The following is an 18,044-nucleotide window of genomic DNA, read 5'->3' on the forward strand; positions in this document are numbered from 1 at the left end:
AATTTTGGCACGATTTTGATAAAATCTGGCGATATTTTTTGGAAATCTGGGTTATAGTTGCCAAGCTTCAACATTTTGGGTGCTCCAGGGATTTTTGATGGTGTTGAATCCATTTCCACCATCAAAAACTAGATTCAAGCACTCCTATTGTCAATTTTTTTGAAAAAAAATGGTCAAATTTCGGTGATTTTTGGCCATTCGGACAAATTTGATGCCTTAGTAGACAACACCTTGCAAAATTAGTTACTTTTCAACCAAGAAGGTCAAAGTGTTTTAGCAAATGTCATGGAAGCTTTGAACTCATTAATGTATTGTGTTATGAGTAATTTAATATTCCATTCCCTGTAATGCAAGGATCATTTTGTGGAGAGAACTCTATAGTGTGATGTTAAACGACAGTGACATAATATGTGATAATTACTGCATTGTAGACTTATTTTAATTTTGGATGTATTAATTTTGAATTTATTTACTATTTAGATAAAAAAAAAATGAAATGCATTTTTTTTTAAATAAAATGCATTTTTTTTAAAGAATAAAAAGATGGGGAATGGTTTTAACTTTTTACATTTAATTTCCCTTAGTATAGGTGAATTAGGGTGGATTTATACTAGATTTTAATATGCCAACTCCATGTTAAACTCGCAAGGATTTACATGATTTCCCTCACTTTAGTCAACACATCATTAAAATATTTCAACCACCATGTACAAAAAGACCAAATCCCTAAAAATGTAAACATTTAAATTTTCATCCCTCAAAAGTTTATAATTTAGAGTGTACAATTAAAATTAAAATAAATCTATAATTCTTAATATACCATATTTCAACTCCATATTCACTATATAAAAAAATTACATCTCTTTGTATTAATTTCTTTCAATTATTATATATATTCTTAATTTACTTAATTTAAACATTTAATAATTTTATTTATAACTTATACTAATTTTTTAATTAATATTTTTAAAAACTAGATACCAACTCCATATTAAGAATCCAAACACCTTTTTACACGCATTAATATAATGGATACCTTTTACTCATTGACTTTTTGTATTTCATTCTATACCTCTGAAGCAGATATAAATTTAATTTATTAAAATTTGGCATCAAAATATTTTATACCTATGAAGTAGATATAAATTTAATTTATTAAAATTTGGCATCAAGATATTTTATTTAGCGTTAACATTGAAATATCAGTTTTATTTAATAAATACCATATTTTAAAACTATTGTTTTGTTTTTGCGGCTAAAAACTGCTCTTTCTTGAACATAAGGAAATATTAAAGACACGAGACATGTTCAGATATAAATATTATATCTCTAACTTCATGTAAAGTATGGAATTTGCATGTGATTAAATGATGAAGTATGTGTTTTTCATGGTATCTTTTCCTCTTCACAGCATGTGTACATTGTCGGTGGCGGCTTCGACGAAGGTGACAACGTCCAACAGGGAAATCTCTTTACCTTCCCTTCAAACAAAAAAGCAGAATTTCATATGTTCCTTGACCCTTATGCAGCAAAGCAGGTTATAGCAACAAAGCTTAACATTACATTAATTCCTCTCAACGTCCAACGCAAAGCTTCATCCTTTAAAAAACTCATAAAAGGGCTAGAGATGTCGAAGGAGACACCTGAAGCAGTGTTTATACATCGCCTACTCACAACAATGGAGCACCTGTATTGCAGTCAGCATGTGTATAACCATTTAGTACGTATAATGGTTGACACTCTAATTGAACAATCTGGTTTACACACGCAACATAGTGATTGCTTAAAATATATCAATTACATTGTGGGAAGTTTCTGTTATTGGATTGATTGGTTTTGGTTCATTGTTTCAGGACATGTTTTTGGGAGAAGTCCTAGGTGCGGTGACCATGATATATAGGCCAGAACTAAGATCAAAGACAAAACTAATACCAGTCAGGGTCATTGCCACTGGTGATGTGGCTACTGATGGATGGACAATTGTTGACCATGAAAAGGGCAATCCTATCAATATTTTGGAAGAGATTGATTCAGCAAGCTACTATTGTGACATTGTGACCACATTGAATGAAAAGGTCCAGTCTGCTGTTATCGCTAATTTCTCAGTGCAGAAGCACTCATGGACTCACCCATAGAATATTAATTTATATCAGCAAGTACAATTATGGAAAACACCGACTGGGAATCAAACCAGTCCTCTACCTCCATTGAGGCAACGCAATAAGCTCTTTCTTTTCCATGTAATACATTAATTCATATTCATTCAATTTCATTGTATAGAATGTAGTTAGTTTATTGAACCAAAACAGATTCCCATCTTAAATGGCAATTTGTGGAAATATAATAAAGAGCCTCAGGCAACGCAGCTAAATTGTTTGGATTCGTTATAAGCTTTCCAATGATGTAATTAACATGCTCTTCCTGAACGTATTCAGAGACAGAATATCCAGAAATCGCTTCATAAAACATAGACTGTTTGGGTAATTGCAAAACATGTAAAATGTTGGAAATGTGACTGTTTTCATATTCTTTTTATAACATAAAAAGCTCTAATGGAATACAGTACAAAGCAGAGCTACCAATATGAATACAAAGACAGCTCACATAAGAGGAGCATGCATATGAACGGAAGACCACAAAAGCAGCTCACAAAGGAGCAACAGCAGAGCTACCAATATGAATACAGAGACAGCTTACAAGATAGCAGCATGCATATGAACGGAAGACCACAAAAGCAGCTTACAAGGGAGCAACATGCATGAAAGAAGAAAGAAAGAAATTATTTTAACATCCACTAGGCTAAAGATAGCCTATGGGACAGATTGCTTCTTCATTTGCTTGATGTATTCAACTCTTTTTCTGTGAAGCTTCAAAATAAATGCTCCCAGCTTCTCGACAAACCCCTCGCTAAATAGATTATCCCAAGAGCTAGCTGCCAGCATATCTGCATAACTTTCCTTGTTGTCTTTGAAAGCCTTACATTCTAAAATGAAATGTTTTTCTGTTTCCACTTTTCCGGAAGAGCAAAAAATGCATACCCTTTCCTCCCACACTTCCTTTGGCTTTTTCCAGGGCCCTTTTTCACAACGGAGTTGATGAGAATTAGTGGTTAACTGAGTAATAAGAATTTTGGCTCTCCAAAAGATGTTGGCCTCTATGTATGCTTTTGGTTGATGATTATGAGTGAGATTAAACACTTCAATATGGTAAGTTTTCTTTCTTCCTAGCTCCTTATCCCAAGCACGTTTGTGGAACTTTTCCATAACAAAAGCTTTTATCTCTCTGATGTTTATGGGACACTCGTTCAAGCAAATACCCTATTTACTAAACCATTTGTTATTTTGTTGCATCCAAGTTTTTTTGCTCTTGCACAATCTATCATTAAAGACAACCTTAGGCCATCTACCCTCTTCCATTTGTTCAATTTTTTTTAAATACCTTATGACTCACACCATAGCAATTGCTTCAATAGGAGCAGTCCCTGTTTCACTTAACAAGATATCATAAGGAACTGCACTTTTAATCTTCTCAATTTGTCTCCACCGCATGTCGGAGGTACTGCTAGTCCACGGTTCACAATCATAGAGAATCACCGGAATCACTAGAAACCCAAAAAGAGTTTGAGTGGTTTTCCAGTCCCATAACTCTGCCTCTCTACACCTATTTTGAATGGGGAGACCACTAGAGATTGTATTTTGAGCAGCCCTGTCAACGAAAAGCGTCACACAAACACCGATGCCTTTCCCTCGTGTATCCTACAATGGTAAAGGGTGGAGGGGCAATTTCATCATGCTGTTGTTCCTTTGTTTTAGAGTTAAGTTACCCCAAATAGGGCTAGCGGTTTTTTTTTAGTTTATGTTAATGAAGATGGTTATATGATAATTTTATTTTTTCTCACAAATATATATAATAATATAAATAAAGTTTATGTTAACGAAGATGGTTGTATGATAATTTTGGTTTTTCTCACAAATACATATAATAATAGAAATAAAGTTAGCAAAAAGATGCATTTTATTTCTCAATGAAAACACAACACTAATTTCAAATATTTAAACTGAGTAAATTTATTCGCCCCCAAAAGAGAGGTATTAGAGATTTTGGAAATATCCAGCAATGCCAAACAATTGACCTCTCTCTTGACCATCACAAATTTTAGGAATATCCTGGAAGGTCAAACAATTGACCCCTATCTTGACGATCAAATTGCTAAGTATTTCTGGAATCTGCAATCAACATAAGTCCAAAACCAAAAGAGTGGTCTCATTAGTTAGTTACAACTTTAAAGAAATAGACATTCTTCTTATAGCAATTCTTTTAATAAAATTTGTAACTTGCATTATATTTATAAACAATAATTTTCAAAACACTATTTTACACACTCCCCCTCATCTTGATTTGATTTGCTTGTTGTACCATTAAAGTTTTGTTGGTATATTCTTTGATTTAGCTTTTCAATAATAATTAGTTATCCAACTAAGAAAGAAAATTAACAACAACAATTAGTGATTCATTTAAAAAAATAATGACCAAATGATAACTTGACTAATTAACAATTAGTCTAATGTAGTTATAGATTGCTTATTTTCATCTTGTTTTTGTTTTGTCCATTTAAGATCTACATTATGATGCACTACACAACTCCACTCTTTCCAAAATCTCTTGAATGACCAACACTCTCTCAATTGCTCTATAACTCAGTTTTTAAATGATTTTTTGGGTTCCTTGTAGATCTTTAGTCCAACTTTTGAAAGTCAATTTGTCTCTTGGTTTTGAGCCCTGTAAACATGTTTTAAAGAGGTGATAGAAGTAGGATGTAGAGATTTTCATGTCTTGAAAGAAAGGCAGAGAGGTGTAATTTTTCATAGAGTAGACCCTAATCATCCAATTGATAGTCAATAGTGAATCTCAATAAATCTACAGTGGTGAAATTCCATTACCCTTTGTAGAGTGAGTTTTGGTGTCATTGGTTCACTAAAATTATTTGAAGCTTGTCCCAAACCGGAAAATAAAGAGACGATTTGGCCTTTTGAGAGGCGAATGATACCACATGCTCCTCCTTTAGACAACCTTCTTTGAGCATCACAATTAAAAAATGTCCAGGGGTTGTCCTTTTGTATGGTACTTTTCAGACAAGAACTGGGAGCCCGAGAAGAGGGGCTTTGAGGGAAAGCAGACAAAATGGCCAAAATTTTAAATAACATATTGGGTGGAAGAGGGATCATTATCTTCAAGCAAGGAGTGGTTCCATGTGATCCAAATTCCCCAAGCAATTATCAAAGGGAGGGCTTTGTAGTCTTTGATATGATGGTTATTAAACTAGGTTCTTATATATACTTCAATTGAGGTTTCTTCCCATGAGTAAGGAGAGGCCCTATAAACCTCTAGATTTTGGACTATACAACCTTATAAAATGAGTAGTGCGTGATAATATAGTGATTGGGTCCAATGTCCTATTTGCATAAGCTACATCGACTTGGCCCAATGAATTTGCTTCTTTGTAGTCTATCCTAAGTCAAAGCTTTATTGGATAAAATAAGCCACATAATTTTTTTTTTCCTTTGTGAGGTACTTTAACTTCCAAATCCTTTTACCCCATCAAGGGGTAGATCAACATTGATTTCCTAAGGAAGAACACTATAATCAAGTTTAGGGATGTGCCCACTATAGGGGTTAAGGGACCAAATCAATTGGTCCTCTTGTTTGAGTCTATGAAAAAGGGATTTTGTAGTGAATTAATATAACCTATCCACATAGGGCTTGGGCTTCTTAAAGATCGACCTCTTTCTAAGACAACCACCGAGCTTGCCTTGTGATTATATTCCTTTGCTATATTTGATTGAGGAATATAAAAAAACCCTTGATTTAGGCCATGTATTAGGTTTGTAGGGAGAATGTGATTATTATTACATCTAATCCAAGGGTCCTCCCAATGAGAACTTTGGTCCAATTTCCAATTCATTGTATCAACCAATTCCCAATGAGGGGAAATAGATTCAAAATAGTTTTCCATACAATGGTTCCATTTTGGAGATTTTATTTGGAATCCTTATCTAGCCCAATAATGAATTCTTTGGGAAGTATTTTGTTGGTAAGACTTTTGCCCAAATCCTTGTGCCCTTAATCAAACCCCACACATTCCTTGTTGTCCTTAATCAAACCCCACAAATATATGTTTTTCAACCCTCAACCTCCAAAATCCTTTAAGGTTGCTAGCTTCCTCCAAGGGACCAAAACTAGGGATCTTTTCTTCTAATCCTGATCAAAGAAACCTAAAGGATAATTGTCTTATTTTCCCAAATATCCCCTTTGGAACCCAATGTATTGTGATCCAATATACCATGATTACCTCCAGAACAACCTTGACCAACACCAATCTATCAACTCTAGAGAGCCATTTCTTATACCATACATTTACCTTTTTTTCCTCTTTGGATAGTGGCCATAAGCAACAGTTTGTGAGGTAACCATTTTTTTTCATTGTAAAACCTAGATATTTCATTCCAAAAATAAAGGTAATTCCATATATATTGAAAATTTGGGTTATATAGGTTTGTTATTGGGCCAAAAATCCCTAAGAGAAAAGCGAGGATTTTTTTTTGTTTACTTTCATCACAAAGGATTTACATAAAAGGGAGAGGAGATGTTTTAGTTGTTCCAAATATTGAGTCTCTCATGTGTAGAAGATTAATATATCATCTAGAAAAAGAAGGTGGGAGATGGAGAAAGTGGGACTAACCACCATGCCTTTCATAAGTCCATTTGATATCTCTTCTAAGATCAACTTGTTAAGACCCTTTGCAATTAGGACGAGAAGAGAGAGAAAGGAAATCGTTGCTATATTCCTCTTTTAGCTTTGAAGATAGAGAAAATTAAACCATTTATTAGTAGTGCATGTCAAGCTAGGATGGGTAACTCCCAAATTGATTGTTATTGCATTGTTGAGAATAGACTTATATAACATACAAGAGTGACCCTTTGTTTCATCTTCTAAGGTTGGTTCCTATTTTGACTATTCATATTTCCTTTTATTTACATATTTACATGTTATTCATCCAATCCCTGAGGATTAGGTGTTTAACATTCCCCCCCTTAATTTGAAGGGGTGTTTTGTAAGTACAAATAACATCCTAAAATTTTCAAACCTTTCTCTTCTAAGTGCTTTGTTGAATATGTATGCAATTTGATAATTTGTGGAACAATATCTTAGATGACTAATCTTGGCCTCTACATGACATCGAATCAATGATACTTTGTGTTGATAATTTTAATTCGATCATGGTTACCCCTAAGCTAGGACAACAACTCCATAGGAAATAGTCGTAAACCAAAATTAAACCCTGGTTGAGGCACCAATCCCAGCAACCCCAGTCTCCCACCATACGCTCACATCCCACTAACTGACACGCAAGGGGCATAACCCAAATCTCTCGATGGAACCCACCTTCCAAGGTGACTTATAGTAAGCTATGACAGTTTCATCCCATAGCGCTAGGAGCTTCGTCATTGTCTAGATGTCCAGGTACCAACAACCAAATTGAAATAACTCCACAATTGTTGTCAAATACCCACTAGGACTCATTGGCTATCTCTGAACCAAGTTCCCTAACCAGAACTCCATGGCCACCTAGCCATAAATAGGGCCAACAAACCCTCGAAGCATCAAGATCCCCAAAGCTAGCATAGAGGCTCACATCATAAACATGATGCATCCCAATGGTATGATTAACGAAATAACCTCACCTCATCTAGTCTTAGAGTCCACCCCAGGACTCAATGACTAATCAGTAATCCCTTGAATGATTAACTGATTGAATCCCCCCATAAAAAAAAACTACACTTCTTTATATATGCATGGCCCTAACTTGCCATGTGGCACCCTCTAGAACCCACATGGGCTCTAGGTGCACTTTTCACCAAAAATACCTAATTGTTGCCTTTTTCCATGGAGTTTCATCCCTCGTACTCTTTCCGTGGAGGGGGCTCCACAACCAACCTTATTTTATTAATATCATGGTATATACAAATTTACAATGTCGGGCACGATGACCTCAAAAACATGACTAAAAATAACTACATGGACATGCAGGCCACATAATAAGACATCTTACTCTTTAGCCTAAGTGTAAAAAATATTTGTCTCAACAACTTAATAACAAAAGTACACATATTTACATTGTCAAAATAGGTGGGGGTATTACATTCCTCGCCCCCCTTATTTTATGCACTTTCCTTAGTGCATTGTATATACAAATATACAAACATATACAATATATTAGTTAAAAAGGTGGGTTTCTTGCTCCCAAGTCACATCCTCAGGACTGAGCATCGTTTAATTGTACCTTTACCATGCCTATGGCTCGATTTTGGAGCACCTTGACCTTGTTGTCCAAGATCCACACCAGTTGAACTTGGAAGTCTCCCTCGGTTTCTACCTGAACCATTTTCTAATCAATAACATGATTAGTGCTAGGGGCATATTTCTTGAGCAACAAAACATGAAGAATATTTTGAATATGCATAGATGCAGGCAATGCAAGCCTATATGCAATGGGGTTGATCCTCTCTAGGATCTAAAATGGCCCACAATATCTGGCTACAAACTTAGCATAGTTTCCCAATTTTTATGAGCTCTTCTTTGCTTTTACTTTTAAGAATACATGTTCCCCAACTTTAAATTCCTTGTTTGTTTTAGTCCTATTTGCATATATATTTTGTTTATCATAGGCAACTTTCAAATTCTATTTGATTTTAACCATCTAGTCCTCCATGTCTTTGAGCAATTCAAGACCCACCATAATCTTATCCATTGGGTTACTCCAACTCATGGGAGTATTACATTTCTTTCGTACAAAGCCTCAAATAGGCTCATTTTTAATGATGCATGGTATTTGTTATTATACGAAAATTCCACCAAATGGAGGTAGTCCTCCCACTTGGATGGTTTATTGATCACATAATTCTTTAACATATCTCCAATTATTTGATTTACTCACTTAATCTACCCATATGGCTCAAGATGATATGTTGAACTAAAGTTTAAATTGGTACCCAGTCCTTTAAATAAACCCATCCAAAAATTAGATGTGAATCTTGGATCTCTATTTAAAATTATTTCCTTAGGAAACACATGAAGCTTAACAATTTCCTGCATATAAATATCTACAATATTTGCTACTTTATGCACTGACTTTACTAGAATAAAATAAGCGAACTTCATAAGCTTGTCCACTACCACCATTATAGATTCATGCCCTCTTGTTGTTCTGGGAAAATTGGTAATAAAATCAACTGATACCACCTTCCATTTCCACTCAAGAATGGGAATTGGTTGAAGTAAACTAGATGGGTGTTTATGCTCGACTTTCACCTGCTGACATTCCATACACCTGCCTATATAATTATCCACTTCCCTTTTTACTCATGGAAAATAAAATTGCTTCTTAATTGCTGTAAAAGTTTTTTGGTACTCAGAGTGACCAACATATGACATGTGAATTTCCTGTAAAATTACTTCTTTTAATGTTTGTATATTCAACACATAATTTCTACCTTTATACAAAAGGATTTCATCTTGGCCCAATTCAAAATCCTGACATTTTGGTTGCATTGTATCTTGCATTAGGTTACTTTGAATTCGAATATATTGTTGGTCCATCCTTCCAGCATGTACAATTCTTCCTATCTAATCGGTTTCATAACTACTAATTGTTGTGGCATGCATATCATGCACTCTCCAGCGAAGTGCATCAATCACCCGGTTTTCTTTTCCCCTTAATATATTTAATTTTGAAATCATATTCTTCTAGTAATTCCAACCACTTAATTTGCGAGACATTTAAATTTGGTTGCTCAAATAAATGACGTAACCCATAATGATCGGTTTGGAATTCAAATCTCCGACCTATGAGATAATGCCTCCACATTTTTAGTGCGTGAATAATAGTTAAAATATCTAGGTCATCGAAAACATAATTCTTCTTATGCTCTTTTAATTTTATGGACTCGTAGCAGGTTACTTGCCCATTTTTCATGAGCATAGCACCTAATATTCCTTGCACGTATCTATGCGCACCAGAAAATCCGCATTTGGATCAACAATTTTCAATATTGAACCTCTGGTTGTTAAAGCTTTCAATTGTTGAAAAAAAAATCACACTCAGGTTCCCAATCAAATTTTCACCATTTTTTTGAAAAGAAGTAATTGGATATTCTATTTTGGAAAACCCTTCAACGAATCTCCTGTAATACCCAACTAGGCCCTTAAAATACCTAACTTATGTAACATTTTTTGGAGCTGGCCATTCTCGCATAGCCTTAATTTTCTTTGGGTCAAATGCTATTTCGTCTTTCGAAATAATGTGACCCAAATAATGGATCTATTTTGGGTAAAATGAACATTTACTTAGCTCAACATATAACCGATGCTCCCTGAGTACTTGCATAACCAATTTTAAATGTTGTTGATGCTCCTCTTTAATTTTCAAATATATTAAAATGTCATCCAAAAAACACTGATAAATTTATGTAAATATTCCCTGAAGACTCCATTCATTAAACACATAAAAAATCCTAATGTATTAGATAAGCTGAGTGGTACGACAATGAACTCGTAATGCCCGTAATGATTCTGAAATGTTGTTTTTATTGATATCTTCGTCTTTAATTCACAACTGGAGATACCCAAATATTAAATCAATTTTAGAAAATATTTTTTCTCCACAAAGCTGATCGAACAAATTATTATTATTATTATTATTTTATTTTTTATTTTTTATTTTTTAAGTGTGGTTCACAGGCACCGGAGTGGCCGCTACGTCCACATAGAGAAGCGGGGCAGTTCCACCCAAAGGGATCTGCCGGTCGGCCATATCAAGCCTAACCCCGAGGGCGTCGAGGAGATTTGACCCCGTGACCTCCCAAACCGGGAGAGTACTTAGCAACGGGAACTCGACCATTTGAGCTATCCCTCGGGGCTTGATCGAACAAATTATTAATTCTCAACAATGTGTATTTATTATTGATAATAACTCTATTTAATTGTCGGAAATCAATACATGGTTGCAGTGTATCTCTTTCCTTTTAATGAAAAGAACTGGAGCACCCCACAGTGATACACACGAGTGTATGTGTCCCTTATTTAGTAGTTCTTCTAGCTGTATTTCTAATTCTTTAAGGTCTGGAATACTCATATTGTACAATGTTTTAGATACCAGAACAACTCCTAGCACTAGGTCAACAAAAAAAATAATCTCCCTCTTTGGAGGTAATCTGAGTATTTCTGAAAATACATCAGGGAATTCTTGAAGCACTAGGTAGTTTTACATATTAGTTTGTTGGTCCATATTTGATTCCTCGAAATGAGCTACAAGGATGTAACATCCTTTCTTAAAATTATTTTTCAATTGCATGCCTGATATCTCTCTGATGGATATCAACCTAGGAATTCTTTGGACTTGCTTTTGTTGTCCCTCATCATCAATACACTTAAAAGGCTTGTTGTAGCAATCAAGAATTGCATGGTGCTTTTCCAGCCAATCCATGCCAATCAAACAATCATATGTACCCAACAAAATTACATTCAAGTTAAGTTGTTGTTCTCAACCCATTCATCTCAATTGGGCATTCTCTAATTAATTATGTAACCTTTCTCTTCATACTTGTAGCTAGTTGTACTAACCAAGGTTTGGAATATTTAAATTTCTTCAAATTAAATTTTTCAACTAGATTCACATTAATATAACTATGGTTGGCTCCATAATCAATTAAAATAATAACAGACTAATTTTTTAGCTTACCTTCAACCTCTATCATATATGCTTGATGTTCCACTTGTTGATTATCCAAAGTTGCATAAATGATGGGCATGCCTCAACCCACATCATCCACAATAGTTTCCACTTGCATGTTGTGCACAATCCTCATCTTCCCTTCCTTATGAGGACAATCTTTAAACCATTGGTGTCCTTTACAACCCCAACATTTAATGAGTGGACGTTGAAGCTTTTTGCTTGAAGAATCACCCCCTTTTGATTGGTTAGAAGCTTGGGTTGTTTGCTCGGCTGTAACAACCTCGGGTTGTTTTTCCATGTAAATAAATTAAACCAAGGTCATGGGATACATATTCCAAGTTGAATGAGGGGAAAAACAATATAGTGGGCACCACTTGTGGTTTATTATTGGCTATGGAAAGTGGCATTGGCATTGGCAATGGAAAAACACAATAAAAGGAAATTAATTAAAAGAATTAAGGACATAAGAAAAAAGGAAGATGAAGATACAAGAATATGCATGCAAAGGAAAATGAAGGAAAATGAAACAAAAAGATGGGGAGAATGTTATATGTCTCTTTTGGTGACTCTTAGAACTCTTAGCTACTCTTACTCACTCTTACACTCTTACACACTCAGAGCAATTTTGGAGCATTCTAGCATTCACTTGGAAATAGAGGCATTCTCACTTGGACTTGGAGAGAGGGAGCACTTGGACATAAGAAAGCAAGCAAGAAAAAGAAATTTGTGGGTAGCAAAGAATATGGTTGGAAAAGTAGCTACAATAGAAGAACATTGCAGGTAGCAGGGTGCATGTCTGATTTCCTCGCTGAGATTTAAATGCATGGTACATGCATTTTCTTTTTTGGTTACTTTGTTGTCATTGGCATGAGATTTTCCTTGATTGACAGTGGTTTTAGCCTTGCCTTGCCATTTCCTGGATAGCCATGGTGTAGTGGGTTCCTTGTTTTGATTAAGCTTTGGATGGCTGATAGACTTTGGATCCTGGTTGAGGTGGTCTTAGGAAAATTCCCAAGGGTCAAGGGTGGAGATGGTGTTTCACTTGGAACTCTTGACGGATGGGTGGAGACAAGAAAATTTCTTTGAGTATGGTGAAGAAAGTCGGAGACATCCAACATTGTTTTGGTATTAGTGATTTATGGACCGGTTGAGGTCAAATCACCGTGGTTGGGAATGAGGTGGTGTGGCCTCTGGATTCCTTGGTTAGTTTTGATATAATTTATCCCATGTGATCCCACATTTATGCTTGGAATATGACAAAAGGGTGATTGGTTGAAAGAGAAATTTGGTTTAGCCCAACTTATGGTTGGGTGGTTCGTGGAAGTCCCTGACTTGGTTGGCTTTATGCACATGTTATTATGTGTTATTTCTTATTAAGATCAATGAGCACATGTATTTGTTATTGTGTTGATTTTATGACTGGTTGTCATGGTTCATTCTGGTTAAATGTTGGTTATAAGCATTGCATGTTTTTGTGGCATAATGCGCTCTTGTTTTGGATCTTGCTTTTGGTTTGATAAGTTATTGAATGCCTATGTGAATGCATGGGCTAATTAGTGTTTGATGCAACTATCTTGAGAAGTCATGAGCCTTCTTGATGATTCTCTAATGAAGCTAAGAAGATAGTGAACAAACATGTATTTATCGCCTCATGTGTTATGTACAAATTTTGACACTTTTTCAGTCTCTCTGTTTTCCCTAAAAATGTCGTTTAGGCCCTCAAAACGACCTCAGAAGTTTAAACCCTGAAAAAACTGCCAAAAATAGAAAGTTGTCTTGAATCTAAGGAAACAAAATAGAAAATAAATAGTGTTGGGTGAAGTTAGGCTGATAGCAATGTGACCATGTGTCACTGGGTGTTTGCATTCAGTTTTGGACACGTGGACCCCATTTTCCATAAGTGCATCTTGGAAATCAGGTTGCGCATAGTAACTCTCATCTCATGTTTACCTTGGTGAGTAGGTTAAAGTGGGTAAATGTGGGCCGGGGTGTTACATGGCCTACTTGAAAATCATTCTTAAATGGAAAGGGTATGAAACCTTTCTTTCTTTGCTCCGTAAAATTCTTCTTTTTACTCCACAAATATTTGTGCAAAACATATATATTTTTGTTATGCTCATACAATTGTTCTACTTTCCTCATGGTTTCCTCCAAGGTATTAGGTTCATCATATTTCAACTTATCAACATAAAAGAACAAAAGTCCACTGATGTATCTTTGTATTTTAACTTTTTCATATTTAAGAAAGTGTATATACCTCAATAACTCAACAAATTTATGATCACATTCTTCCATGGTCATGTGTCCCAATTGAAGATCGAAGACTTCCTACATTTTCCGCTCATAGTTTCATTTTGATAAGTACTTCCTTTGTAAGTATTCTTTAATTTTCTTCCAAGTGATTTTCCTTTCATCCTAGTGATTAACTACCTTGAGTTTCTCCCACTAGAGATTAGCCTGGCCCTTTAGATGATATATGGCAACATTCAACCTCCAAATTTGAAGAGTAATTATATATATGAAGGTATTTTCTCATCTCCAACAACCATACTTCTACCTCCTCTCCTTTCTTGTTCTCACTATTAAAGGTGGGAGGTTTGATTTTCCTCAGCTCTCCTTGCAAATTTCCCTATCTGGTTTTCTACTTGACTTTATCACTGGTGACACACTAGAGTTGTTGTTAGACTCTGATGTAGAATAATCCCTTTTATTGGTCCTCCTTGGTGAGTAATGGTGTTTATGAACAACACTCTTGGAATGCCTTGAACTACTAGTCCTTCTCTCTCTAGCTCTGGCAATATGCTCATATGCTAGTTTAGACTAAGTTTGGTGGTCCAATTCTTGTTGAATTTTGTTCAAGCTCTGCAAAATTTGATGATTAATTTGTTGTTTCTCCCTCATTATTTTTCATTGTTAGCTTTGTAGTTGACCACTTCCAATTTGAGACTCTTGATAGTTTCTTCCAAACCTTCACCCTCCAATTGGTCCATTACATGACCATTATATTTGGTTTGAACATTACTCCTTGATTTTCAGCCATGAGCTCTTCTTCCTCACTGTATGACCTTTGGGCATCCTTTGGACTCTTATATGCCATTATGCAATTTTCCCTGAAAAAAATTCTTGTAGCATTTCCAGTAATTTTTGTCCAAAACTCTTATTGAAATCCAAAATCTAAGTCACTAGAAAGTTATTGAATTTTTTCTCATCAATAAATTTCTATTGAATGTATACTTGCGCTATTCTTATACCCAAGCTAAAAGATACGCCTTCTGAAAGTTTGCAGCTTGTTTAACTGTTCTTGGCCCTTAAAAATTCTCGTAGCTTTCTTTTAAGCTTTCTAGACTTTTGGCTTCAAATCAAATTTCTAGGTGTATGGTTGTATTTTTCTCGGAATTACATTTACAACGATTGGTCTTATGCCAGATTCCGATTTACAGGCTGTAAATAAGGGCCTTCAAAATTCAACGGATTTTCCCCAATTCTTCTATGCCTGAAATTTGATTTTCTACCTTCTCTCTATTAATTTGTACTAACTGTTTACTAACTATACCTAGTCCATATGGACTCTCTTTTTCCTGTTTCTAGTACCTTTATTATTATTTGCCTCCTCAGGCTTCCTCCATCTTCTCATTGGATGCAAACTAACATTCTGACCTTTTCTTACATGTATCAAACACGCTATCTTCTTTTCTGACCATAGACCCCCAAGTGTCCATTTTTGTATATATATATATATCTAATTTTATTTTATTTTTTCTGAGGAAAAATCACAACTTTCTATTAATTAAAATAAAAATTTACATAATAATATGTACAAGTGCATTTAAGTATTGTCCCTAAAGACTATTTATATGTGCTAGAAGCACTCAAGGTAGTCAAGCTACCAAAAAAATATTTACCCAGATAAACTATTTTTCTCTTTTTTACCTTTTTCTCTTTTGAATTTTGTGCCATACCCTAGAAGATGGATTAGCCATAATGATTGCCAACTCTTCTCCTTCTAAAATTACTAGCACTTCCTTATCAGAGTCTAAACTTTTAGAAATGTGTGTTCGCTTTATTCAACATGCACCTTGGCTATTGCTCTTTCCCTCATGCTGATTTCTAGGAGTCTATATCATTGCTAAGTCATTTGGTTCCTCTGTATGTGTGGTTGGGTCCTTCTGCTTCTCTTCTCCCTCCTTCATTTGGGAATCTTGTTGATCTTGTGCCTCTAGTTGTTGTTTTCTCTCGTCCATTTCTTCATCTTCATCATCAGAAGAGTGTGGATCTAGAAATTTCCATTCTTTTGGCTTTTGAGGTCTTGTTTTAATTCTTTTTTTTACTTGTGGACATGTAATTTGCAAGTGCCCTATCTGATGGCAGATCCGACACCTGAAAGCAGTATTTTTGAAATCTAACCATTGAGTCCACTTAAAATCTTGGTGAGTAAGATGGACACAATCTAGAAGGCCTTTGCTTAAGTCTATCTCCACACATATGCGGGAAAAAGTAAAGATGCCTTTCTCCATTCTTTCTCGATCCATCTTTAGGAATCTCCCCAGAGAATTTCCAATGCCTTCTAAGACTTGGTGGTGCCAAAAAGGAAGAGGGAGATTATGTAACCTTACCCATACTGGCATTTTCGTAACCACCATTGTATTGGCATCAAATCCAGGAAACCATGGAGTTACAAAGAGACCCGCCCTTCTCCAAAACATGGTCCTTCATTAATGACAAAATACAAGAATTTTTGAATGTCGAACTGAACCACAAAAAATCCCTTCATGCACAGGCAAATACCACATTTTTTTGTCAAGTTTAGGTAGATCCATTGATGGAAATCTTCAGATTTGGGCCATAAGCCATTAAATCGGCATATGATAGCTTTGGCTTGTAGCACAGAGAAAATACTACTCACCTTCAACAAATTTATTGACAAATCTATAACTTTCTTCATCTTCTCAACGAGGTAAGGGCCTAGAATTGTCAGATTTGGGGATTGTTTTTCTAATGTGGAAGCTTTCCCTCTCAATGAGTCCTTAAACGAAACTAGACCCCTATTAAAAAAACATGATCGATTTGGGATGTTGTTGGAAGAAAAGTTAGAATGAATGATGACCCAAGGTTCATCCAAGGGCGCCAACAAAGATTTCCACATAGTCTAGCACTTCGCCAACGTTTTCACTCCCTTGGATCAAAGGAGTGTCTCACCCAAGGCGAGCCAAAACCATAGGAAGATAGAAGGGAATCTAGAAATAGATATTATGTAGTTTGCACAACCATCCATACATTCATTCACAACAAGCTAAATTATGCATTTAAAAGAGAATAATCATCATACAGAAAAATTTAAAAAGGGGGTGCAAAACACATAAACATGCAACAAAAATCCCATTCTCCTTTTATTATTAAACAAAAATACTTTAGTACATTTTATGGCACATTATAGACTTGTGTGCAGATATTATAGCTCGAAACAACTATCAATATACATCATTACATAACCATATTTACGTGCAAGCAGGCTTTCTTCCGCACAGCTCAAATCGAAACTTTGCAAGGCCATCTAAACTTTTGCAATTCCCTCTAAACTTGTTTCTCGCTGCTTTGCATCTTCTTTTATAGCCCACATTCACTTGATTTGGTCTTCGATCCCTCGCTCACTTGATCTACGATTTTCCAAAACCTTGAGCCATTACCTTGGTTTCCTGTTGACTGTATCAAAATCGATTCCAACTTTTTGGTGCGTGCCCTTACTTTCCATTGCGCAAGTCCCAAAACAAATATTTTGTTGCTGCTTTGATTTTCCGGTGCTCTGCTTCTAGCGACTCTATCCAAAATGTCCTCTGTAACTTCTATTCCTTCAAAATCAAAGGACCCAACATGCACCGACCAAAATCCATTGACTCACCCTTGTGTCAATGTGCTACTATTGCATCTGAACTCTAGGGTAGTTGGCTTCCGCTCTGATTGATTGCGGTACCTTCAAATGAAGGACCCAATGTGATGCAGGCAAGTTCCCTCTGCGGACAGAGGCAACTCCTCTAGCCCTGGAGTGGGTCTAGTCACAACAAATACAATATCAAAGCAAATTTCCTTAGGTAGTTAATGTTATGAAGGCCTACCTTCAAATCCTCGTTTGATGAAGTTCTCGTTGTGTTTCTCTAGCTCTCGTTCTTCTTCTTCTCTTCTAATCACTTTTGTACCTGAAACAACATACAGAGAACAACAACAAGCATAATAGAATACAACAAAAATGATCTACTT

At 35.5% G+C, this 18,044-nt stretch overlaps 1 protein-coding gene across 4 annotated transcripts in view; it reads left to right on the top strand.

The window, feature by feature from the left end:
* The window catches only part of LOC149255168 (nucleoside hydrolase 3-like), a 369,934-nt gene extending 367,563 nt beyond the window's left edge, over positions 1 to 2,371 (top strand). For all 4 annotated transcript variants that reach the window (XM_089460372.1, XM_089460371.1, XM_089460374.1 and 1 more), the window contains 2 exons: positions 1,412 to 1,720; positions 1,854 to 2,371. In XM_089460372.1, coding sequence (XP_089316498.1) covers positions 1,412 to 1,720; positions 1,854 to 2,135 — 591 coding nt within the window. In that variant the 3' untranslated portion in view covers positions 2,136 to 2,371. The remainder of the gene's footprint in view (positions 1 to 1,411; positions 1,721 to 1,853) is intronic.
* Positions 2,372 to 18,044: the final 15,673 nt, after the last annotated feature.

Source organism: Pinus tabuliformis, chromosome 7 (genome assembly GCF_031772625.1).
Source record: "Pinus tabuliformis cultivar Carrire ecotype Pingquan chromosome 7, CPIR1, whole genome shotgun sequence".
Classification (NCBI taxonomy): Eukaryota; Viridiplantae; Streptophyta; class Pinopsida; order Pinales; family Pinaceae; genus Pinus; species Pinus tabuliformis.